The sequence below is a fragment of the Artemia franciscana genome, chromosome 2 (assembly GCF_032884065.1).
Source record: "Artemia franciscana chromosome 2, ASM3288406v1, whole genome shotgun sequence".
Lineage (NCBI taxonomy): Eukaryota > Metazoa > Arthropoda > Branchiopoda > Anostraca > Artemiidae > Artemia > Artemia franciscana.
Window position 1 is genome coordinate 33,557,235 of NC_088864.1, and position 27,259 is coordinate 33,584,493.

The following is a 27,259-nucleotide window of genomic DNA, read 5'->3' on the forward strand; positions in this document are numbered from 1 at the left end:
GTTACGCGATATGAACTGTATATATGAACTCTACCTCAGCACGGACTGATTTATTTTTGGATTCGCTATCTAATGGCTATCAAATTTCAGATAAAGACGCATCCCATTCATACATACACAATAGCGGTTCGTTGTCTGACATCGATCACTGTGTTGTTTTTCTGGTGTTTCTATTAGCGATATTCGCATTGACCAGGATCAACGTGATTACGGCCATCTGCCCCTTTCAGCCACTGTTACCATCAATACGACTCGGGCTGAACAGACCTTATGTAAAATTATCAAACGTGGATAACCAACAGAGACTGGAATAAAGCCGACTGGCCTCTATATATATTAACCCTTGCTCTTCTTTTGTCTATGATTAAAGTTCCATTTAATTTGCTATGTACCAGTGTTATATTCCCGCAAGCTCGAGTTCTGCTCCATATATATTACAGCCAGATCGTATCCTGCCTGAAAAAAGCTGAAGAAGTGGCTGTCTCGCTTTGCCGTTTCAAGCTTAAGACTGGAAGTTCAATATGGATATCTGACCCTGGTTTAAAAATTGTAAAAAAGATCGTTCGATTTTGTGGCTTACAATTTGGGTAGTGTGTGGCCAACCATTAAGGGATCAACTTTTTGACATTAAACAGAAAACGAAGTTAGAATTTAAAGGTTATCTTCGTAAAATAAGGTAGAATGGTGCGGAATTTCTAGTCAAAAATTGTTTGACTGTTGTGAATAGAAAGATTTCTAGTCAATAAAAACTGTTCATTAAAGTTGCGAAGTTTGATTCACCTCCTACTGTCGATCGGATCCCTATTGCCTCTTGGATTAACCATTATAATAAGATTTTTAACATTACAAATTATACGGTTCATTCTCAGCTTGCTAGCCTCTGTTCTTATGTATTACCTATGAGAATTTCCCAAGGTCATGTGCTTCCCGTTTCTGCTGACCGTGTGATCCGTCGTGTTAAGGATTTAAAATCTAAATCGTGTGATATTGATGGTATTAGTGTTTTTCACCTTCCTATTGATTCGAAAGAATTGGTTCATCATTTGCAGTTATTATTTCAAATTTGTTTGTGTACGTCTTTGGTGCCTTATTCCTTTTTGTGCGGGTGTCACTTCGATTCTTAAACGTGGGAAAGATCCGACTAATTGCGCATCGTATATTACACTATTACACTAGCTTGCTTGTTGAACAAAGTTTTTGAATGTCCTGCTTCCTGAAATTCTTCCAAATGTTGATTGTGCCGAATCAATTTGGGTTTAAACCATATATAGGATGGCCACATGCACATCGAATTCTCGGTTTGTCACAGCCAACTATAGTATTCTCTTACCCAGCTTGGAATGAATTCATCTGTTTTGGTAATATGCCTATTCGGTCTGAACTTAGGCAGGGGAGGGTTTGTCACCATACCTTTTCAATGCTTATACATACCCTGTGCTTTCTCGTATTTTTCCGTCGTGTTTTACAGGCCTAACTAATTTATCTTACATATACAGATGATCTATTACTTACTAGCCGCTCAAAATTCATCCTAGCCAAGTTTACCCAGTTTGTTTCTAAGTTTTTTGAAAAAATTGGCCTCGTGTTTAATGCTGAAAAATGTGATTCTTTAATTTTTTATGCTTAAAAACCGAAGTAGTGATTTAAGTTGTGGTTCATTTTCAGTTAAGCTGGTTCCTGCGTTGCGTTGGCTTGGGACTAGTATATGCTCTTCTGTTTCAGCTATCCGTACTAGTGTGCTTGCAGATATCAAGAATAAGCTTAAATTAGGCTATGCAAAAATTTTCCAAAAATGTGGCCGGCATTCTTGTAAGGCCTTGGCTAAACTCTATTCAACATATTGTGAGCATTCTATTCTTTTTCTATCAGGTTTACACCGATTTTTTTAATAACAGTAATATACAGGATACATAGGATTTGTATTTCCGTTATTGTAAATATCTTTGGTATCTGCCTCGTTGGTATAGAAACCGTAATAATGCGACTAATATATTGACGTCGTATATTAATTGGACCCCAAGTTAAAAGAAGATGCCCTGCGGTTAGGTCCTTTTCATCCTCTTGTGCGATTGTTGTGATTTGCATTTGCTATTCTTCATAATTTTGTCATAGGATAGTTTTTTTTTTGTATGCGTTCTTTTTTTTCGCATTTGTTACTCCATTCGATCACCGCATTAGTGGGTCAAAAACAAATTATTATTATTATTATTATTATTATAATAAACAACCTATACTCAATAATATTACTGAACCCATTTTAATGATTCAGAAAATATTGCAGGAGAAGCAAAAGGAAGGACACCCCAGGTGATATTAGAATGACGTAAAGAAGAAAACTAGCATAATTGGGGATTACCCGAAACCAGGAATTTAATAGGAATGAATGGAGGAAGGCAGTTCGCTAGTATGTCAACAAGCTTGCAGAAATAATAAAATGCTTTGAATAATGGTCTGTATCAGCGGTTGGTAATTCATAAAAAGAAAAAATAATGGTAATTTTTTAATATTTAATCGGAGTTTGAAGAAAAATGTACACATGTAATTAACATTAAAAAGATATTTTATTGAAAGTTTACAGCACGCCCGATTCGTTTATGGTTTATCGTATCAAAAGAGGTCACTCCTCTAATCTTAGTTTCAATAGGAAGAGAATAAATATCTCCAGCTAAGTCATCGATCCCTACTTCAGGGTCAACTTTGGCTTGCTTTGTGGCATCATCGACAGTTTGCCGTACTTCCAGATCAATTTCTTTTAATTCTTCGGCCGTCACTAAATCAGCATTTAGAATTCTGTCTTTAAAACCCGATATGGGATCCCTTGTTTGTCGAACTTCTTGAATTTCTTCTCTTGATCTGCAATTGAGAATTGATTTAGTTTTTGGATATTACCAGCCTCTATTACCTTATACCCAATTTAAATCAGGAAAACATGCAAAGAAAAAGACGAATTTACAATAAATGTTGGACAACTTGGTAAACTACCCGAGCTTTATGGCAATCAACAGAAAAAATCAAAACAGAAAAAAATAATAAAAACAACCGTTGACTGAAAAATAGCTGTTGTTAACAGTAGACATAGTAATTTTTAATAATATATGTTCCTTCAAAACCAAACACCTATACTAGGATAGACTCGGGCACACGACATGAAAATGAAGTAACCTGTTCTGAGTAATCTCCCAGGGTGGACAAGAAATACGGGTTTCCTTTTCTATCCTCGACCAGCAAAAATGAGACTTAAAAGGCAAACATTTTGCTCCCAGTTGTATCCAAATTCTAGCTAAAGGCAATTTGAAACCTAACTTAGAATATAATTGCAAAACATAATCTATTTTCACCTGATTGTGCAAATTTATTGTCGGGTAACTTAGCATTTCTATGTCCTGGAGCCTTCTTTTAAATTTTCCTAAAAACCCTTTTGTGGTTTCCTTTGATTCGTATCCATCATTCCAGGTCTAAGCATATATCCAGTCTCGTCGAGAGATTGTTTTTTAAACACCCAGAAATTTTTCTTTGAGGGTTACTTGCTCTTCTAAGGCAACTTAGAAGAGCAAGAAAAGCACCAGGATTTCGGCCCTTTTGCAAAATTCAAATTTCTAGACTTGTTTCCTTTCCATGATTTGCAGCCCAACAAGAGCAAAATAGGCATAGTTTGAAGGGGTCTAAGCGTTTACCCTTGGAAAATCCCCCCCGTCGAAAATTCCCTTCAGAAAATTCTTTTTTTATGAGTCGAAAGGGATTGAAGACCGACCAGCCCCTGTCCTATTCTTGATATCTGGTCCGTTTGTTACCCATTAGGACATCTGATCGGCATTTTGTGATACCTATTTTGTACTTTCTCTTTGACTGCTCAATTTTTCGTGATGGGTAAATTTCCATGGGGGGATAACTGACGGGGAGGGATTTTCCGGGAGAGGTTTTTCCGCGGAGAAGGGGCGTATTTTCGGGAGTTTTTTCCGGGAAGGGGAGTAAGAGCCGGCTCCCAGTTTGAAAGCAAAAAATTAAGTCAGATTGGAAACTAAACAGATAAACAGCACTAACCTGTAACTTGTCCCAGGATCCGACATAGAATGGCCTTGGTACCGGTAGGTGGCATACTCCATCACAAACGGTCCTTTTCCTTCTCGGCATAAATCGGCAGCAAATCGGGTTGCTTCGCGAACAGCTAGGACGTCCATACCATCAACCTGAAAATTACTTTTGTAACTTGGTTAAAGACCCGAAATATTGACACTATTTTCCAGTTCTCACTCTTAAACAACTTGTATAAAAGCAACTCTTGTTGGAATAAACAAAAAATTTCTACTTTTGCCTTGTGAATGCGTCGAATTTGATTCTATCTTATGTTAACTTTCTTTAATTCAAAAAGGATTCTCGTATATTCTGATTCAACACTTGATCTCTACTCACTTTAAACAAGGCAATACATTATGATTTAGTTTTGACTCGAAGGTAAATCTTCAAACAGCAATACTGTGAAACAGCAAAAAGCAGAAAACTGTGGCCATTTTTACTCCCTTGTATGATGCTTATCAGGGCATATGCCAAAATAACGATTCAGGTAAAAGTTGATCAATATCTAGCTCAAAAAAATAACCTCTAATTAATCATAGCCTATGAGCCCTGCGTGTTACCCAATTTAACTAGTCGTTGCATTTCAGCTGGCAAGTATTTCTGTATGACAGATGCTGGACACCCTTCCTCACAGGTAGAAAAAAAACTCAATTCTGACTCAAGTTAATTAAATTCAGGTTAGTTGAAATGATCTTTTATATAAGAATAAAGTGAATAGAACTTATTATATTAACTAAAGTTCTACTGGTTGTAAGGACAACGTAATCAATGGGTTGAAAACAATTGCACCTCAAGTCAATGTCGTAATCACGAGGGAGGTACCAGAGAAGATATTCAGTTTGACCTCAATCTCAAAAATAGAAAACAAGGAAACATAACAAAAAAATAAAGTAATTTCTTTTATTCGTATTCGTGTATTGAAATAGCTATCGTAGCACTCAAAAGTGAACGATAAATTACATTACTTTTACAATCACAAAATGGTCACTAATTAGATACACTTACGAAATATGGTACAAAGCAGTTTGCAAATCTGTTCGTATGGCACTTGACTGGTTCTAGTTTGTTGCAATGCCTATTATGTCTGCTGATTGATGACTTGACTAAAGTCTCCTGCCGGACACTGCTCGGCGTAGAGAGTGACGTCTGCCTCCTCCACCCACTTCGGTCCATGGCGAGTATTTGCTCTTCGCCCTATCTGATGTTTGCCATCGCCAAGAACTCGGACAGGCTGTCGGACCAACGTTTCTTCGGTCGGCCACGAGGTCGCTTCCAACCAACTTTGATAGGGTCGAAGTCATAGATCATCTTTGCGGGTAGATGTGGTGGCATTCGAAGCAGATGCTCGAACCATCGTAAGGTTCGCTCGGCTGCTTGAGTCGAAAACCAAGACTGCTTTGTGAGCTGCAGAAGCTTTTCATTGCTGACGAAGTCGGACCATCGTAGGCCCTCAATCCTCCTCAGGCTCTTTGCATGAAATACGTCTATTTTCTTGAGGGTTGCAGCTGATGCTTGCCATGTCTCAGCTCCGTAAAGCATCACAGAGCCGACTGGAGCATTGAAGATCCGCAGTTTCGTTTTGCGACTGATATTTGGTTTTCGCCAGGGGTGACGATTCAGTCTACCCATGACAGAAGACGCTTTAGATAATCTTGCCTGCAGCTCGGGGAGAAGTGAGCCATTTGAAGAAATTACGGAGCCCAGGTAGGTGAAGTCTTTAACAACCTCGATGCTAGTGGTGCTGACCAGGCTAACTGGAGATTTAACAGCAGGAGAAGACGGGTCTATGGCCATAATTTTAGTTTTGTTCCAGTTTATATGCAGTCCTACTTTGGCAGCCTCTTCTTGCAGAATTTACTTGTACACAGCTCTCCGTCCCATGGTGCAGCGCCTTGAGAAGTCTGCAATATTTCTCGGGTAGGCCAGTCAACTCTAGAATCCGCCAAAGAGCTTTTCGCTAGACTGAGTCAAATGCAGCACGGAAGTCAACGAAGGCAATAAATACTTCCTGTCGGAACTCTGTGGTCTTCTCTACTATTTGTCGAATCGTGAAAATCTGCTCGATGGTTGAACAATGGTGGAAGTATGAATCGGTGCTTCTCGTTTGTTAATAGTGATTTCCCAAGTATCATTATTAGCTCATGTCTTCGATCGAATAAGGTGGGCAAATTCAAGAGCTCAAGGGCACTTTCGTAGTTGCTGAAACTGGGTCCAAGTATTATCCTAGTATCGGGGTTTTGAACATGTTCTAGTTCATCTGCCATGTAAGCTGTGTTCTGAGTTTGGGTACCCCAAAAGGGACAGCAATACTCGAGAAAAGTCCTGATGTAGATTGTATACGCCAGCAGGAGCTGACGATCAGAGAAGCCTAATCTGCACATACTTGTTAAACTCTGGATTGATTAGTGACCTTTGTGCACAATATTGTCTACATGCAGCTTAAACGAGCAGTCACTTGTAAATGTTACGCCTAGGATTGTTGCAGAGGAAACAATTGGAAACAGAGCATCTGGGGTAGTGATATCTCGTTTGAGTGGATTAAATCGTAAAACTTTTGATTTCTGTTTATTCACTTGTAGAGTATTCGACTTGCTACTGCATTTTCGACTATATATTTGAGAAGTGCAGACAAGTCATCAACAAACTTTAAACACTCTTCAAATTCTGCAAGGATAGGGTTGATGACGGCAAGAAATAAAAGAGCAGCTAATTTCGTTCCTTGGGGGTATCCACAGGTTAGTTCTGACCACTCAGAGCAGGTATCTTCTGCAAACAAAGGGTAAAGTGATTCCCGTCTCCCCTTTAAAAATTCTCTCACTAATAGTAGTATTTGTTTTTGGCTCCCATTTCTTTCAGATTAGTTAATGCGGTCATGTGTTTGATAAGGTCGAATGCTTTTCGGTAGTCCGCCAGAAATAGTCGACAGTACTATTAGAAGTGTCCAACCACTGGACGATTAAGGGATACATTTGCACTAAATACATTGCCGTGCTACTGCCTCGTATGCAACCATATTGGTGCGGATCGATCGCAGGAGCAGTTTGTTCTAACAAAGAACGGTAGATAAAACCCTCAGCTAGTTTTGCTAAGTTAGGAGCTATCGATATTGGTCTCAGTTGGTCACAGGACTGGGGTGTCTTGATTTTCGGTATAACACGGACATATGCAGCTTTCCACATTCTCGGAAACGATTATTCTGAGAAACATACGTTTATCACCGATGCGATAGGCTTGGCTAAGAAAGGTGAGTAGTCTTTCAGTAATTTCACGGGGAGTTCACCTGGGTATGAGGCACAGCTGTTACGTAGTCGTCCGATTGAATAGTGAACTGCCATTTCTGACACCTCTACGATTTCATCTGTACACTGTTGTTAATGATGTCACACATTTGTTCATCACTTACGGTTGGATGGGTAGCACAAATCTGAGTAAACAGTTCGTTGACTTCCGAGGCTTTTATAAGACTACCATCTGGGTTATTGATTCGTATTTCGTTTCCTTTTTTTTCCCAATAAGCCGTTTTACTGCGTCATGCCACTTGTGAGAATCTGACTTGAGGAGCGGTGCTATTTTTTCCCGTACATATCTTTTTCGGGAAGCTCGGAGGGCTGAGACGACTTTGTTTCTTATCTTTTTTGCATTCAGTGTGTCTGCTGCAGCATGGAGTTTACATCGTTCCTTGATCATTTTTTTATATTAGTATCTAACCACGGCTTATCCGTCTCACATATCGTTTGTTCTTTAACTGGAAACAAATCATGGTACATTTGCTGCAGAATCGAGTATAATGTCTCGAACTTTTCATCAATATTTGTTATAACACAAATTGGATCGAAGTCAAAATTAGCGATCCACCTGCCAAATGCTTGGATGGAACATTCGGTAAATATTTGCTAGTGGTGTCGAGTTGATGCGTAAGACAAGTTCTAACTCGTCTACTTTATTCGTCAGTGATCTGGAATTGCACACAATCAGGCTTGGGAAATTTGTTTTGGCACTTAGATTGACAGGTTTTAGCACATGAGGGGGATTATCCGAGTTGTTCGAAGCTTCGTCGCTGTAGTAGGACTTCATGCTATAGTAATTAAGCATGTCTCATATTGCTTATTCTTTGACTTTTTTGTTCCGCTGTCATTGCGAACTATACTGATTACTGGAATACTATGATCACCGTTATAAAGTACACGGCGCTCTCTGCGTTCTCGGACCCTTCTACCTGCGCGGTTGCCGCGCCATATCTTTTTCGTTTTTGGCTTAAGCTGAACTCTAATAACATCTTCGTAAGGTTTGTACAGCTGGCTTGCGATGAGAATTTCAATAATAGATAACACTAGCGGTCCTGATTTTAAACGCTTACTTTTTAGAATGCTTTTTAGGCTAGCATCAGCTTCTTCTGCTGCCATTTTTCGATGTATTTGTAGGAGAATGATCACTGCATAAGTGGTTCAAATTATCGTCACTCGAAAATAGGTATATCTCAAACACAAACAAGCTAAACTAAGGCAGCATGATATGCAAGCCTCAACGGCGCAATACCATCTACAATTCTGTAGCCTCCCCAAACGGGGAGGTTCCCAAAAATGCCCTCTCCAAAGAAGAGACTAAACTGCTGATTTTTGTAATCGCGTGATTACAAAATTACACAATTACACAATTACACAACTTAGAGATTTAAAAAAAACAAAAACACAATGGTCAAATAGTCTTGTATTACATTAATGTATTGTTAAATATCAATGTGCCTGCTGGGCTATATTGCTTATAACGGTTCTTAACGGCTACTTATCATTATTTATGACGCTGGCCTCAGAAAATTAACCCTATGGCTGGCTAGATTAACATTGTTTGCAAGCAACCTAAATCCTACATTAAGGAACATAGCAGTATTTAAGATATCAGAGATAAAATTAATTGTAGAAATGTGTTTGGTTGTTTTACATGGTTTACTTTCCCACCCATAACAACTTGGACTTAGCAAGTAAAGTGGGCAACACTTAAAATAGAAAAAAAAATACGACTTTTGTAATTTTTTTCTAGATTGTGTGGCACATCGTTACTAGCTAAATATGATCTTGCTAGTCATGTAAAACGAAATTTACTTGCATGCACGACAACCAGTTCTATCTGGAATAGAATGAAGTATATCTTGTGTGAATTTCACAAGAAGTTGGTTACTTTTTCTTCATATGACCTTATAGATGTCACATCTTCATTAGGTTTCTAACAAATTTGATGACAAGACAAACAAGAAGAAGTCTCTAATTCTGTCTCTGTTTGTCCTATTCATTAAAAAAAGCTTTTTTCAAGAACCTTTTCTTTGTCTCTTTTTTTCATGAAATACTAACAAAAAGAAGTTGCGTAACAGAGTGTCCCCCCACTTCTTCAAGTTTCTACTATCCAGGTCTTGAAGGCACTTAATAAAATTACTTTTGAATAACTGCAAACATAAACTTACCCATATTCCCGGAATAAAATCGCCTCTCGTATAATAGTTTGTACTCGCAGAGGACCGTTCGACGCTGGTGCCCATGCCATAACCGTTGTTTTCACAGATAAAAATGCAAGGTAATTTCCATAGTTGAGCCATGTTAAAAGCCTCAAATAGCTGACCTTGATTTGCAGCCCCATCTCCATATAAAGATATACAAACACCCTGATTCCCCTTGTATTTATTGGCAAAGGCAATTCCAGCACCTAGAGGAACCTAAAAAAAGATAATCAATACAATATATTCTTACCAGCAATGCACAATCTGACAACTTGGACAACACTGTATTACAAGCCTAGATTATCAGTAGGATAATCTAACATTTATGTAGTATAAAAGTAACTATTTAAACAATTAATCGTGAGATGTGATTATTTAATCCTGGGATGTAGTGATATTCCCTACCAAGAAGCATTCAATACACTTATAATCCAGTGCCTTGAGCAATCTCATTATGTGATTTGGACAAGCATTGCTATCAAACCCAACCCACCGTGATATTCACCCCGCAGATGCCTCCACGAACAGAAAAACCAGACAAAAACTCAAACTGACACCCATACGTGCACGAACATACCAATATTGTAATTCATTTGTGCCATTTTTTATGTCCATGTTTAAAATGTAACGTTGTAATGTTTATCTATGTTTAACATGTAATGTTGTGCCATTTCTTTTTTCTTATATGTTTAACATGTAATGTTTTTGCATCTGTAAATTAGCCAAGAGCTACGAAAGTTGAGTAATAAACCGTTCTCTCACTCTATCTCTCTCTTAACCTTCTACTCCATTTAAATACTTTTACGTAAGTCCAGACATAGAGTGGTTCTGTCTCCATAGAAACTCAGGACCGTCCACTCCATATTAGAAATCAAAATCACCTATTGGAGCCGAACAATGAATGGACTTACCAATACTAGGCTCAGTTGTTTCAAATCAAAATACGCTCTGCATATTTGCTCAGCCTGTGGTGCAATGCGCCTTTATAAGAGCAGGAAGTGTAATATTCTATTGTATATAGCACAGTACAATTTAGTGTGTACACAATATAAATAAATTTAGTTTTCATTAAAAAAAGACAAAAAAGCAATATACCTAACTATAGCGCACTTATAATTATTTCCAATCCCACTATAAAGCATTGCTTTTAGATTTAATTAAGCAATAAGGGAATGGATCTTTAAAATGTTCTTTTCGCGTCTTTCCAGATTTGCTGCGGAACAATAACGCAAAAAAAGACTTTTAAGTGAAGTTGAGAGACTATGAAAAGCTTTATAAGTAGAAGATTCATTTTGTAAAAAGAAGACAATGATAAAAGAATTTTAAATAAAACATGGACAGAACGGCACAAAAAAATAAAATAAAAGAATTTACTAGCGTCGTGGTAGTTTCCTATAAACCCACAGTTGTTGAGGTGGTTGTGCACGATCATTTCCATATTGTCAATTCATTTCTGAACAATTGCCACCTAGGGCTTCTTTGAGTTAGCCTGTCGCGCAGAAAGTGAATTTATACGATATGGAGGATGTGCTTGAGCTAAAAAAATTCTAACATAGGTATCATTTTTTTTTATCGCTATTCACTTCTTCCCCAATCTCCTCTGCACCCCAAATAAAGACCTAAGCATGTGTTTAACTTACAATTGGCCACCCTACTCAAGTGTGCTTTCAAAAATAAAGCTGCATGCATTGCCATGCACTGTTCTGACTTTTTTTTTTAGGGAAGATAGGGACAGGAAGTCCACCAAAGAAACCAAAATAATGTCTAAAACCGCCCCTTTCGTCTTAAATACCACCCAACTGTAGATACAACTGGTCCTCCATATAAGTCTAAAAACCCACAACAGATTTTTCAGTTTTTATCCTCTCATTTAAAATTTATGCAGTGCAATAATCGTTTCGATAATTCTAAATTGATCATATATCTCAGGATGTTCATTAGGCCGAAATTGTCATTTTGCAACAATTTTCTGTAGTCCGATCTCTTTTGTTTCTTAGGAAGGTTACTACTGGATTTGCAACTTCCTGTCGAACAAGTTCTTTCCAGCTTTCTATAACAATCAGTTCAATACCATTGCTACTGAAAAAAAAAAGTTAGAGTGATCGCACGCCACAAAAGTACGAATTTATTTTATTTTTTTCAAAAAGGGCGGTTAAATGCTGAATATAGAGTTTTCTGAGACAGTAAATTTATTTTTCTGGTGACTTGATCATTTCTTCGAGATATTTGAGGGGTATTCGGGGTACAAATTAAGCCGATAGGACTTGGTAATGCACTTTCTTTCTCTGATCTCGATAACATAAGTATGCTTGAAATCCCAGGAAATAATTAATGTTTGACTATAGATCTTCCACACTGCTTTCAATTTTTCAATTAGACTTATTATGGAAAAGGTCGTAGTTTTCTCGGCGGACACGAATGTGCACACCCTGATATGCAGTCATTTGTAGTCAGTTTTCGCTAGTATTATCAAGCCGAAAACATCCAATTATGAGAATGCATGACACAAAATTTTATCGTCGTTTTTTAACTTACTTCAGATGCTTAGCCTACTGACACAGTGAAAATCACAGTCAGCGGTCTAGCTGACTTTTTTTTATTTTTCAGTCTATAAAGGTCATTTCTCGTGTTCGATCTTTTGGGTTCCTTAAACATAATAAGAACCCAGAGAGAAGAAAATATGTGCGGCGATTACTAGCGTGTTTGCGGGTCAGGCTCATTTCAATGCTCTGAATCCTCTTATTAGAATCCTAATTGTGAGGCCATTTCAACAAATGAAATAACTGATAATCCTATCTGGACGTGTGCTAAATATTTCAGCTAAAACAAAATTTACAATCCGAACAAAGAGGGCAGCATAAGATTAAAAACCAAGGCTTAACGTCAGAAATCTAAATTGGGAGGCTCGAACTTCTAGCCTTACTAAGCAATCAAACATTTCATTTGATTTCTTAAGACCCTTAATTAAATATAAAAGCCCACAGTCGTATTTACTCAGATTCTACAAATCAATCAATCGTCCTACTCAAAAATTCGTCCCATTTTAGAATATCCTTGTCTTGTTTCGCATCTAGCTTCCTTTTTTTGTGCCTGTCATGGCGAGTAGGTACAAAAACGTCACCTTATACGAAGCAAATTAATCAAGTTCAGTAGTAACGCCATCTATCTTTGTTTATGTGTGGTTATTCGGAATTCTTCGAAAGCCACAATGGGACTCAGTGTGTATGGTGCGCATGAAAAAACATAAAGGGTGAGGAAAAAGGGGCGGACGACGGTACCAGCGATTTAATATTTCTGTATTTATGCCAGAAAGAAAATTCAGACCCCTAAGAAGTCCAAGACAAAGGGCACAAACTGTAATATATTGTGAACCTCCGTAGCCTGTGAAAAGCAACCACTGGGTGCCAGTGCCAGTGATTTAACAATTCTGTATTCATGTCAAAAAAAATTCCTACGAAGTGCAAGGTAAAAGACACTAACTGTAATACATCGTGAGCCTCCGTAGCCTACGAAAAGCAACCAATACAGAGACCGGGGCATTTTGACCCGCTATTACCAGCCGTATAAGCCCTCCTTCCCTTGAACTAGTCTTTTTCTCAGTAAAGACCAAGTTGCCAAATTTCTTTCTATGCAATATTCGGTCATACAACAAGATGGACCAACTGAAGGTCCTAATCAAATAGACCTGTTACCTAATCGTAGCAAAAGCTGAGTTCTGGCATTACAGAAGAAGCTGGATTTACCAAAAATCACAAAGGTTTTTTTTTAACACAAGACAAGACCGCGGTCTAGAGCTCCGTGGCGGAGATATTAATCTATACTTTCGGGATAATTTGCATTACAAATTACTAAGTGAAACTAGTAATTCTTGCCATGAATTGATCTGCGCTGAGTTTAAACCGTGCTTTCTTTCTAGACAACTCTCCTGCATCATGATAGCCACTATTTACTACCCTGGAAGCACTAAGAACAGGAAGGGACTAATAGAATACATTCAAAAAAGTATCGACAACTTTCATCGACAATACATTGCACCTGCGGTCATAATAGCTGGTGACTTCAATCAAAGTAAAAAGCAACGGGTGTCATCTATGCTTGTCTTAAAGCAAACCGTTAATATTCCGGCGCACCAAAGCGGTAGTATGCTGGATCTTCCCCTATCTGGCCGCCATTACAAAAACCCTCGGTTTCTTGGCTCACTCAAAAACTCAGATCTCTTCGTAATTCTGTTGGAAGCTACAGCTAATTTTCTGAAGCCAAAATAGACTTTGAATTACCATTTGATCTCTGCCAAAAGAATCTACCTGTTCCTTCGGACGCTGGGTTTGGACTGTTAGCTTTGAGAAAATTTGTTTAGTGAGACCTGAGCATGAAAGTAGATACCCTCAATTCTCTGCTTCTAAACAAATAGTCAGCGATACCCACAAACCATAGGCGACGCAAGAAATTAAAGAGATGATCAAGACCCGCTGCCACCTTGGCTCAGACGGTCAGTTAATTGCAGTGAAGTTACTGAGAAATCATGTAGTTAAAATTTCACAAATATGCTAGGAGCCATTACGCTCCCGAGAAGTATCACCACTTTTGAATACTGATCCTCGGAAATGGCATGCTGAGGTGAACCGTTTAACCGAAAAGAAAATAGCCAGTGACATAGATGGATAAACATAACGGATCAATCATGACATCTACTCAAGTGAGCGCGTTTTTCTCAAGAATCTACAACACTTACCCTTCCGTCAACGACTGTGAAACTGAAACACTCATACGATGTTCTTCCAAAGAATTACTTTTAGAAGTGACAAAATGTTTGGTCTGTTCGTGAGATGGAGAAGCGGAAAAAGAGCTGTTTTTCGTATCCTGAAGAACTGCCAGTGAAGTTACTGATTAAATATGCAGTTTACTGGTAAAACCCCTCACAATAGTTATTAACCAGTATTTTGAGGAACAAAGCTTTCTTCAGAAATGGAAGAAGGCACAGGTATGAACTATACTTAAAGTCAAAGGTCCAAAATTTTATGACTAGCAATAGCCAATCTCGATTACTCCTAACCTAGGTAAAATGACTGAATCGTTAATTTACCGCGAACTTCTTTCTCGAATTATCCCTTGACAATTTCAGTACGGTTGTTTGAAAGGAAGCAGCACAACTCACTACTTGATAAGATTATTCCACCTAATAACCGAATAGCTAGATAAAAGAAATACTATTGTGGATTCGTTTTTAGCTGAACATCGTAGAGCGTTTTACCTAATCCACCATATTAATGCTGCCGAAAACTTAAAGATGATGGGTGCAAAAAACCATATTCGGATTAATTTCCTTCGTGGTTATTATCAGCATGTTTATGCACTTTTCTCGGGAGATCACGACTCGGAATGGGCCGAAATAACATGCAGTGCACCTCAAGCCACAAAACTTGCAGCCCGGATATTTCTATCGGTGGTAAATTACGTGCTCTCTGGATTTAAGGATCGTTTTAAATGCGCTGATGACTTATCCATGCTGCTAAAGTAACAAATGGACAAGCAAAAACTGTTCCGCACTTCGAAGGGACTCAACAAAGGTGACATTTCAACCCCCTGAAACGTGATCTCTCCTGTCTTGAACATGGTACCAAATTATCTTAACCCCAGTTATACTCGGTGTCGCTTTTAACTCGGACTGCTCTTTTAGCCCACATGTTGCAAATTTAATAAAGAAAGGACATTACACCTTAAAATCATTGGTTAATTTGAGACGCCTGGGTTTTTCTACAATCTAACTCAAACTGGCATATCTGTGTTATGTACAACCATTACTTGAGTACGCATGCCCGGTCTGCGGCCCTCAAGTACAAAATACAGAATATCTCAGTTATGACATTAAAACCGTGCAGAAACGTACAGTAAAATTCATACTCAGTGCAAATTATGTGTCTTCGGAATTCGCTCTAAGTCTCTAACAACGAGCTCTCTCTGTGAGAGCAGATACGAACTTATCCTCAAGTTTGGACACTCACTACTCGTGAGCTTGAAGCACTGTTCGTTGCTAGCATCTCCTTGTACAAATCGTCTACCTGCCCGAAGTAGGAATAAAATTAAGCCGTTGAAACACCTTTCCCATCGTTTTACGAACTCTTTTGCTCCTTTTTTGTCAGTGTTTTTAATGGTTCGTAAATCATTCACTACGTAATTTATTGATGTTTTAAACAATAGCATGAATTAGTTGCGACCTAGGCCAAAATTATGAAAACTGTTTTTCTTGAATGATTCTTGAATCTTAAAAGAGGGTATTGAAAATAACAGCAAGGCAAGCTACCATAACATTATTTATTGGAAAAACTGCAAATGAAAACTTCATAGGATAGAAAAGTAGACCTGTGCATCCTATTTTGGAAACAAGGCAACTGAGAACTGCAAAAACCGGCACATAACATCTATGCCAAATTTTACCCCGAGGAACCCCTTCCATAAAATCTTCTGCAACTAGATAGGGACGAGTCCTGACTAAATCTCGAAGGTACCAGCAGTTTAATTTTCTGCTTCTCAAGTCTTTTTAGCTGATTTAAGCAACAGCCACCCCTCCTATTATTTCATTGCATCTGGGTCTTTAGTTTCTTAACTTGATTTTTGGTTAACTTTTGACTGTTTTCACCTTACACTACATTTTAAAACAAACTATGGTTTTGATATGTAATTTTGCTCCATTTTACTTACTTAGTTATTTTTCAGGATTTGATTAGGGCAAACTTTGCTTCATTTTGGATGTAAACTTAAATTCAGCATCAGTCCCTTGTAACAGATCTTGAAAATAAAATATTTTGTACATGTATGTATTTACCACAAGAAAAAAAAATATTCTCTTTAGACCAGTAACCTCATTTTTAATAACAAAGAGAACATTTGAAGATACAATACTTCAATTTTTCATTAACAAAAAACGTACCTGTGCGCCAACAATTCCATTACCACCATAAAAGTTTTCAGCATACATGTGCATGGAACCACCTTTACCACGGGCGCAACCCGAACTCCTTCCGGTCAGTTCTCCAAGAACTCCTAGAACAGGTACTCCCATCATGTAAGTCCAACCATGAGCTCTATAAGCTGTAATGACACTATCTTGTGGCTGCATTGCTGCTTTTGCTCCAACGGCACATGCTTCCTATATAAAATATTACTACAATTTTTTTCGTATGAACAAAACTAACAGCCGAAATAACCCTGTTAAAGCTAAATCAACACAGCTGTTAGTAAACTGAGGATAAGCCGCTGGTTAGAACACATCCTCTACTCTACCCTAGTTAAAGGTTTAACTTCGTCCCCTCCCAAAGCCTAATATGTCATTTATAAAACAAGAAAATAAAAAAAATTAATCAAAAACACTGTGTGGAGTAAGAAAAAAACGAAAAGAGAAAAATTACTTATTTAGAGGCTAAATATGCATTGGACATCTCATTTGATTTGTAAGGAAATACATCATTTCTCTTGAAACCAATCGTACTGTTAAAGAACAAGAATGTGAATCAGTCCTTTGGCACATTTGAGAATCGCAATAGGAAACGAACTTTTCTATACCAGTATATTAAAACGAATTTTATATAAACATGAAAACTAAAACATTAAGAAAAAATTGTAATGATTATTATGAGCAAAAAAAGGGAAAATGAAAAGGTGGTATACACAAGACAGATTAAAAATGACTAAAGCTTTAGAAGCAACTTGAGAATCCAAAAGCAAAAAAATAAAGACCTTTTTAATCATTTCTTACAAACCTAAACCACAAAATAACACATAGCAAAATGAATAACTATGAGAATTGGCCTTTAGCGAAGTCCAAAAAGTTGATTATTGCAATGAAGTTATTTATTGTAAATGTAAAATCAATATAAATTAGCGTCGGCTCTTTAACGAAATATTGTCATACTGCTCTTCTGAATAGCAGAAATAACAAGTCATTTTTCTTTGTTTAATCTTTTTTTAGCCCAAGTAGTTTCATTCTGAGCATTCATGATTCCTTTATTATATAGTAGAAGTTGATGTCCAGACATTTAATTTTATATAACTTGAAGTTTTTAAGAAAAGGTTTTAGAACATGCTCACTATCAATAGATATAATCATTTCTTTCCTGGATGTAATTAAATTTAAAAAAAAAATTCAATCGGAAGTAAGGAGTAACATTAAAACTTAAAACGAACAAAAATTATTACGTAAAAGAGGGGTTTACCCCCTCTTCAATACCTCGCTCTTTACGCTAAAATTCGAATTTTGTTCCAATTCAATAAAAATGACCCCTGAATCACAAAGACTGTTTAATTAGAATAAATAACTCTTTTGATAGTAATATGCTCCTTACTTTCAGTTGAAAAAACTTGTTTTTTTTATTCAATTTATGATCGTTTTTTAGATATTGCTTGGAAATCCGGTGCCCCCTTCCTGAAAAAATTCTCTTCCCCCATGGATAGATCCTCCCACGTAACCCCCTATCACCCCTTGGAAAAAAAACAAACACGCATCCGAGATCTTTCTTCTGGCAAAAATACAAAATTCCACATTTTTGAAGATAGAAGATTGAAACCTCTACAGTAGGGTTTTCTGATACGCTGAATCTGACGATGTGATTTTCATTAACGATGTATGGCTTTTAAGGGGTGTTTTCCCCTTTTTTTCAAAAATAAGGCAAATATTTTCAGACTCGTAACTTTTGATGGGTTAGAATAAACTTGATAAAACTTATATACCATATTTGAAGTCAGCATACAAATCTGATTCTTTTAACGTATCTATTGGTATCAAAATTCCGTTTTTTATAGTTTTGGCTACTATTGAGCCTGGTCACTCCTTACTTACAGTTTGTTACCATGAACTGTTTGAACAGCTTGGAGACATCAATCTCAATACATCTGAATTGGAAGTAAAAAAAACATATCTAAGAATCCAAATATAGCCCAAAACCACTCACTTGTCCTGAGTATAGATGACAGAACCCTCGAATAAGCTTTTCTTTATACATATTTCCAGCAGCCGTTTCTAATCGTCGAATAACTTGCATATCTCTGTAGTATTTGAGGGCCTCATCTCGCGTCACTGTCAGGGTATTGGATGGTCCTTCACTAAGAAGATGCAATTTGTAAGGCTGAAAGAAAAATAAATATAAAAAATGTGTCAATATCTAAGATTTCGGTACATTCCGCCAAGAATACACGAAGACCAGTATCTCCTGACACTCCTTTGCCACGTGGAATGGCCTTTCAGCAGATGTAATCCTAGAAAATCCTTCTTTTGAGGCGTTCAAGAGAAGGCATAATATATACCTCAAAAGTCAAAAGCAAGATAAGTACCAGGACTAGCGGCATATCACTTGTGATGGAACCGTGAAGCCTGCAATAGAAAAAAAATCTAGTGACTTCTTCTTATGCTACAACTTATTTCATAATCTTAGAAAATATTTCTTAACCTTAACAGACTTGGCTTCTGTAATGAATGACATTCACCTCGTTGCAAGAGCGAAATTAGGAGCCTATAATGGAGTAAAAGCAATTTGATAGACATGCCAGCATTCTTTCATTTCCGACACAAGCCAAATGCTTGGAACAACGATCAGAGAAACTTTCATAAAATAATATTTTCTTTGAAAGTGAAAGTTCAGGCCATATTATCAAAATTTGGCAGTTTATCTTTTTTCTATTCTATGCATTACTTTTAATACAGATGGAGTCTTGTATTTTATGGTGTTAACAGTGGTGTCAACGATTAAGTATTATCAGCAAAATTCAAGATTTCACTTAACGTTTCTTAATTATCTGTTGATAAAAAGCCTGTAGTTACAGCAAAAGAAAATGTTAGAATACAAAGGAGTAATAAACACTGTTTTGGGCTCAAAAAGTTTCTCATGTTTCTAGATCAGATTTTTGCACAGAATTCGAATATTCAAAAATGACTTTTTCACTGCCCAAAGGTTCTATCTCTCTAAAAGCTTGTTTGTTTTTTTTTTAAATACAGGCGCGTTAATATAAATTCTTTTTCTAATAGTTTAGGTAAGCCTTGTAATATACTTTTATTATGGTAAGTTCTAAAACATATTCAAATTTTCTCTACACACCCATGTTTTTCCATCGTGGCTTTTAGACAGTTGTATGGTTGAATTTTTTGCTTCAAAATTAAAAAAATTACGCACTCCGAAAAATACAGACAACAAAGATAAGAAGACCAAATATTTGAATGGAATCCAAAAAAACTTAAGCAAAAACGCTTCAATACACCAGTAGACTAAAAAAATTCACCAAAATACAAATTTTTAACAATTTTTTAATCATTATGCTAAAATTGTGGACCACTGAAAGATATTGATTGCCTTTGTGAATTCTACATAAAAAGTTCTGTTTAAATCCCACTTATTATTTTTTAAGCACAAAGAAGAAAAATCCTTTTACCCTTTTGTGTTTTTAACTTTTAAAATTAACATGGCCATTTGAATAAATAAAAAAGGAGCTTGTAAAGATGTAAACTTTCCCAAATTTTTAATTAAGGAGAATTGGTGTTCAACTATTACGCCATCTCCTAAATTGGTACACGTAAACAAAGAGCCTACACAACAAGAGTATCTAAAAGTTGATTCAACCTGTCGTAACAATTTATCTAGTAAGTAAATTTTTGCGAAGAATTTTATTTAACCACCAGGCAAAAGCCATGTTGCTGAAAAATAGCTACAGTCCTTGAGGTTGGACCTGCCAACTGTTAAAGGCTCATTGATGACATTTTGTATCTTATCACAGAGTATGATTCTAATTGAAGTCGTATTTATCTATATATTTCTTAGACTTTGGGCAAATAAAAATAACGGTCATTCAGCTTTTGCGCGAAAATTTTCCCTCCCCGGAGAGCGCCCATTTATAAGTGATAATAGTTTAAAGCCACAAAGGTCATGGCTACAAAAAGGGAAAAAACAACCATTCGATGTTACTTCTAGAAATAACCCCTCCCTTCCCTAGTATCATCCCTTCTTCAGTATATTTTGCTTTTTTTTATTGCCCCATAATCTTTGATCCCACTACTGAAGCGAACCTATCATTCAACCCAACATTACTGATAATTCTTTTAAGTCCTGTGATTCAAGACAAAGAGCCATGGAGGTGAGCAAATTCTCCCCTACTCCTCCAAATATGGAGCATGGACCATCCACAACCCAACCATCTCTCAAGATTTCCTTACTTCTTTCTCCAACCATCCCCCCTGATATATACCACTTACATTCTTCACTATTTGAATCTGCTTTAGTATATTATGTGGTACACAACACCATAGTGCATTACTGCATGGTAATGCACTATGGTGAATTACCATGAAAAAGGAATTCATTGAAAAACAAATTCAACTATGTTTCAGAAAACAATTTACACCACTTCAATTTTCTCACAATACACAGACCTGAAACACCTTCAGTGAGCCTTTAAGGGTTTGGACAAAAACAAAAACCTAAGAAGAAGCAAATACAACAAAATGACAAAGAGGATGTAAGTAAGGAATAATAAAAAGTTAACTAAGACCCCTTGGTCAAAGCCACATCCAGGATTTTTTTTTCATGGGGAGTTTACATAAGGATTTTTTAGGGGGAGGGGGGACACAAAAAACATAAGAAATTTGTTTACATCCATTTTTGTTACGTTTTAATAGCCAGACGAACATTTCAGGGGGGGGGGGGTCAAACTCCCCCCTGGACACAAACTTGCCCTTGGTGTGCATGTCCAGAAGAAATAAAAATCTATTAACAAATCAACAAAAAGAATAAAAAAGAAATCTTAGTAATGTCAAATATGTAAATGTAGTAGTTCAGGAAAGTGAATTGTATGCTGCCACTGCAAGCTAAATCAAAACATACTACAAAAGAGGCATAATTTAATCAAAATTTAGCTTAAAAAAAAAAACAAATAATAAATTCACTTACTCGACCTGGTTCAAAAGTAGCTTCTGCAGCAAGACCATTGGATTGTACTTGAGACAGTGCAGCCTGCAAACAACAGGATACTATATTACTTTATAGACCAAAAAAAACAGATATAAATCAATAAAATGGGCAGTAGCTTACACTCCATAGTAAATTCGAACCTGTATCTCATTATGGCGGGACTAGCATTGTTTAGAATCATATTTGCTGGAAATACTTTCTGACAACTATTGAATAATTAAAGCCAATTTGCTCAATAGTTTAAAAAAAAAAAAAACACTTTTAGTATATAACCATGTCTATGGATTTGGAGTTTGAGCGCACTGTAAAGGATTATTAATTGTTAAGTTTTATAGGTATAAAGTCAAAGTCAAGATTAGAATTAGTGGTGCATGACAGTCTAATTCTGTCAATTAAAAGAGCACCAAATCTTAGAATTTCTACAGAGATGACCCTCTTGCAGATTCTTAAAATCATCTGTTCTATATATGAGCTCCAGTGGAAATTAATATAGAACAGGTATTGCTCATTGCTTAATCTACGATATTTTTATTAAAATGGACATAACAAAATTTAAACCCAATGCCATCTCGAGTTAGAGGGCACAAAGTGTGGTGATGTGACCTCAAGAGAAAAAACTCAGAATTCGCGGTCAATTGTGCCCACTCATTTTTAAATAATAAGAAGAGGAAAATTGGACATGAATGACACACTGATCATAACCAAGTTTACACTATTGTGCAGACCATGGGTGGCCAAGCTTTTATATGTTATCTGCCAATATTTGCGTGCCCCATGGTGACTGTTCCTTTTTGTGATTGTTTTTATTATCTTTTTTTTGCAATATAGTAGATAAAAGGAATTATAAATGGAATATTCATCATTGATGTTGTCTCTGTATTTCACTTGAGATTATTTCATTGTTACCTGTGTCAGTAGACAAACCATCCAAAGAGTGTAAATTTGACTCTATGCTCAAAACCTTTATGTATGTATTTAAATAGATTTACATAAAAGTAATCCAGCTAATTGGAGTGCTAATATTTAGCATTCTGGATCTGCAATTGTAGATCTTTAATTAACATGTAGCACAAGAAGATAAATAAAAAGGCAAGGATGTCATGCACCACTTGTAATCATCCAATGCAAAAATAGATAAGGAATCTTAGATGTGTCAACAGTTCAAAAAGCTAATGAGAGGCTAGTTTATAACAAATGAAACCTATAATCTCTTACTAATTGTTAAGCAAAATGCTATTTAATTAATGTGCATACAGCATTAATAATGTGCATCCTATTTCCATGAAGACTTCAATAAAGTCAGTTAGCACAACAGGGAACTTCCAAAGCTGTCAAATTACCCAATGAGACTTATTTGAGCTGATTTTTAATGCTCTCCAAGCAGGTATACTAGAATATTTTTACAAACTCCCTTTTCCCAAACTTTAAAAATAAAATTCTGCTCCATTCAATAAAAAAAACTAAATTTATTTATATCTGGTACAAAAAAGGAGAAGTTAAATGATTTTTCTAAGATTTCTGGGAAAGCAGGAGTTGGTTTTTAGTTTTCTGTTGTTTATTTGGATCTCTGATCAAGGCTATACAAGTTAAGGTAAGACCACCCAATCAATTTTGAATAGTTTGGAGACATAAAATAAAAAAGCTTGTAGTGGACAAGATAGGGTGATTATTTACAGTATTGAAGAGTCTTAAAGAAGAGCTACCCTTAAATCCTACCCTATTTAAATATAATTATTTTATATCACAACACTTGCCTTAACCTGGATTGAATATAGCAGCAATAGAATGCATCTATGATTTAGATAGTTTGCTCAACATTAAGATCCTAAGTCTCAGGCTGGACAGCTTTTTCCAAGTTAAACTCATGCTTAAAGTTTTTGCTGGTGATTGGGCTCTACTGTTGACTAATATTGCACATAATTGTGATAAATATTTACACAAATCTGTTACTGACATGCACAAAAGGTGAAAATACTTCTCAATGCCTTTTATATGTTCAACATAATTCTCAACATAATAATTATTTCACTTACAAATGCACTGCCCTGATGGTCCTGAATGTAGACCTAATAAATATATTTTTCTGTTGTTATGCAATGGTTGATGCTTTGCTTTCTTTGTCAATGGGTTCTTTGACCTGCCAAAACTATTAGAAGAAAAATCCAAGTAAGCTTCTAATGCAGTGGTTACCCTGCTGAGAAGGAAACACTATAAAATTCTGAAAAGAACTTCCAAATTATAAAATATTTATATTGTTCCTAAAAACACTTCACTTTACCCCAACCACTCTCTAATGGTCAAATATATAGCCTAAAACATTATTTTCCATGCATGACTTTTTTCTTCAAATAAATTTAATGACAAACAAATGATGTCAACAAAATAAAGCAGCTAAAAATGCATGGAGAGGACTGTACATAATTTGGGTTATATATTTAACTGCTAGGGAAGGGGAGCAGGAGTAAAGTAAAGGCAAATATTTTTAAGAAAGTTATAAGTAAGTATTTAGAAACTTCTTAAAATCGTTTTCAAAATTTTGAAGTGTTTCCTTCTCAAGAGGGCAACCACTGTATTAGTACCAAAATTTGATAGCCTATATCATCAGAGGCAAGGGTATATCTACAGGTGAAAGAATTATTATACTTGAAAGAGCATAACAAAAGCCATTGAGTCACACCTTCTCTCTATGTCAGAAATGGAATTTTGTAAATGTTTACAAAATTGTTATTTTGTATACAGTTAGTACATTCAAGCTAATCCTATACTTATTAAAAAGAACTGACAAATACAATATTGAATCAGTCACTACCTAGGCAGTCAATAGAGACTGTAGAGTAATTTAACTATTGATGCTGTGATACACAGTCCAATGATAAATTTGGAGTAGTTTATATTACTGACCCATGAATAAGGTGAACATACCACTTGATGCCTTTCTTTATGCTCGTTCTGAATATAATAATTGGGTTCTAGGTGTTTACCCCCACCAAGTACTCCCCAGAAAATATCCCCTCCCCCAAAGGAAAATAAGGCTTTCCAAATATGAACATTTTGTTTGAGTTTTTTCTGTACAGGGAGGGAATTTTGGTGCTTGTGTATTATACACCACTCACTCAAGTTTATGCTCTGTAAAATTCAAATATTACCAGTTTCTTTTGTGAGTTTTTTTCAGCTTATTGCAAGACAAGACGAAGACAAGTGACAGAATATATGGGAAATATATAACTTGGGCTATATATTTGCACAAAAAGTGATGGGGATAAAGTTTTTGGACAGTTTGAAGTGAGAAAACAATTCTTACAAGCTACATTACAAGCTAAGCTTCTCAGTCTTTGTAATTACTTTATGTTTTGTAATTATTGTTTTAATATTAATAAATTAATTGATTGATTGACTTCATAATATGCAGAATAATTTACCTGATACATTTTGCATGCAGACCTATTATACTTAACCCCCCCCCCCCTAATCTATAGGCCAAATTTGCTTTCAAAGTAACAAAAAAAAACTGACAAAAAACAGTTTGTTCTCAAGTTTTAGACACAGCATAAACTTGAGTGAATGGCACATAATACACAAGTACCAGAATCTCTTCCCCCTACAGAAGTAAAAAATAAAGTCAAATAAAATTCTCAAATTTAGAAAGCCTCATTTTCCATGTGGGAGGAGGCATAAATGCCAGCCACTTAATAATTCCTTTACAATGAAATTCAACTTTAAGCCCTTATTGGGACCCTAAAGATATAGCCTTTAAAACTAAAAATGCATAAAGTGGGCTTGCTTACAGGTAACATTACCTATAGAGTGAAGCATATTAGTCCATGAGCCCTGCCAACAGCAGGGCAAGGTCTTCATTCTATATTTATTTAATACATACACAATACAGACATCACCCTGCTGCCCACAGGACTCATGGACTAATATACCTCACTCTATAGGTAATATTACCTATAAGCAAAATTGGATGTTTGTTTTTTTCAGAAGCAACTGGCTAGTTTAAACTCAAAAGTCAAAGTGAACCATCTTTGATATGAACATTAATGAATGTGTGAATTTTTTAATTATCTTTTGACTTCCTACTATACAGAAATTACCATTGATAACTGGAATTAATATTTAAAATAAAATTTCATTCATATTGTACAGCCCCAACTTTTCCCTTGGCTTCAAAACCCTGCCCACTTTACACATTTTTAGTTTACCCCATAGAGGAGGAGGGTCAACCAGAAATGGATATGCTTCTAGAATTAGCATTTCTATGTGCTATAGTATGAAAACTATTTCTGCTTTGGAGCCTAGTTTCCACTTTGAACAGCTTGTGACAAAACTAAACAATTACTACCTTTTCTTATGCTCTTTCATAGTTTAATACTTGTTTCTGGGGGAAATTTCAATTTGGACCAAAGGTAAAACAGTCCAAAGTAACCAGAGTTTGAGAAGCATGTTTTTTTTTTTAATGTCTGGTGAGGAAAAACTGCCATTTGCAGCTGATTCAGGAATGGTAATTAATATTTTTTTTAATCATAATAGTAAAATATTATTATGAGAACAAATTTGCAGAATCTTTTTAAAGAGCCTGAAACCTCTCAGAATGACATCAGCAAAACTGATGTCATCTTCAAGGGTTTCAAGCTGTTTTTACAAATATATGAATTGTTTTTTTTTTTTTTAAACAAGACTTTACTTTAGACAACAGAAAATAATAGTTATCTATTCCTGAATCAGCTTTAAATGACAATTTTTCTTACTAAACAGTTTTTTGTTTGTTTTTTAAAACATGATTTTAAACTTTTGGTGACAATGGGCTGTTTTGAGCACTTTTAGCTCTTTAAGGGCTCAAACTGATATTTGCCTCAGAAGTTGTTATTGAACAATGAAAGAGCATAAAAGAGACATCAAGTGATATATTTACTTTCATCCTTGCTAAATTATTTTGTAAACTGCAAATTTACCAAGAGAGGCATTTTAAGGTTACTATTTTATGCTTTTTTATGGTTATAGGCTAGTTATGTTTGTCACCATTCATTCCAACTCCTCTGATTGTCCTATACATAGCCTTAGGATATATAGGCAATCAAACAAAAAGAAATATAATGAAACAATAAAATACTTACTTCACAATATGCAGCATAGCCTATTTGTATTAATCACACTATCATATTTCTTTGATTATTATTTGCATTTTAAACTTATTGAAAACAGGCTAGTTTTTTTTTTATCTAATATTAAACACAGTCACTCAGTCTAAACTGAATATCTGGAGTATGTATAGCATAGGCAGTTTTTAAAATATATCAATCAATATAATATAATTAAGCTAATTAAATATAAGTAGGCTATCCATGAGGGGTATGTTGTCAGGGTAATGACTATATCTATTATGTTGAAAAGGAGCTTAAATAAGGAATTTCATGTTGCCCTTTTTACTTCATGTTAATTTTTGGTGTAGTCTAGAGCTATACATAGGGCCATCAGGGGGGAGGGGTGAACTGTCACAAATGCAACTTCAACCAGAAAAAAAACATAAAATTTGCAGTCTAAGAATGCTTATTTCTTTGTTCTAGTATGTCTCCCTTTGAGGAGCTAAAATACCAAACAGATTATGCTACCTGACATGGTACTAGGAGTCTTTTACTTCCAAATGAAATAGTTTTTGAAAACATCTTTTATTCCAAAAGCAATGAAAACGATAGATACAGTGTTATCAGACGGTGCAACGATAATAGCGAAAATGTAATTCTGTTAATTT

The 27,259-nt window shown here is 35.9% G+C and overlaps 1 protein-coding gene across 1 annotated transcript; it reads right to left on the bottom strand.

The window, feature by feature from the left end:
• Positions 1–2,493: 2,493 nt before the first annotated feature.
• Positions 2,494–27,259, bottom strand: LOC136040360 (pyruvate dehydrogenase E1 component subunit alpha, mitochondrial-like). Its single transcript, XM_065724614.1, has 7 exons — positions 27,120–27,259; positions 21,490–21,552; positions 18,508–18,681; positions 16,491–16,709; positions 9,530–9,778; positions 4,042–4,187; positions 2,494–2,853 (listed from the first exon to the last, which is right to left on the bottom strand). The coding sequence occupies exons 1-7, from the start codon at positions 27,171–27,173 to the stop codon at positions 2,562–2,564; spliced, it is 1,197 nt and encodes a 398-aa protein (XP_065580686.1). The 5' UTR covers positions 27,174–27,259; the 3' UTR covers positions 2,494–2,561.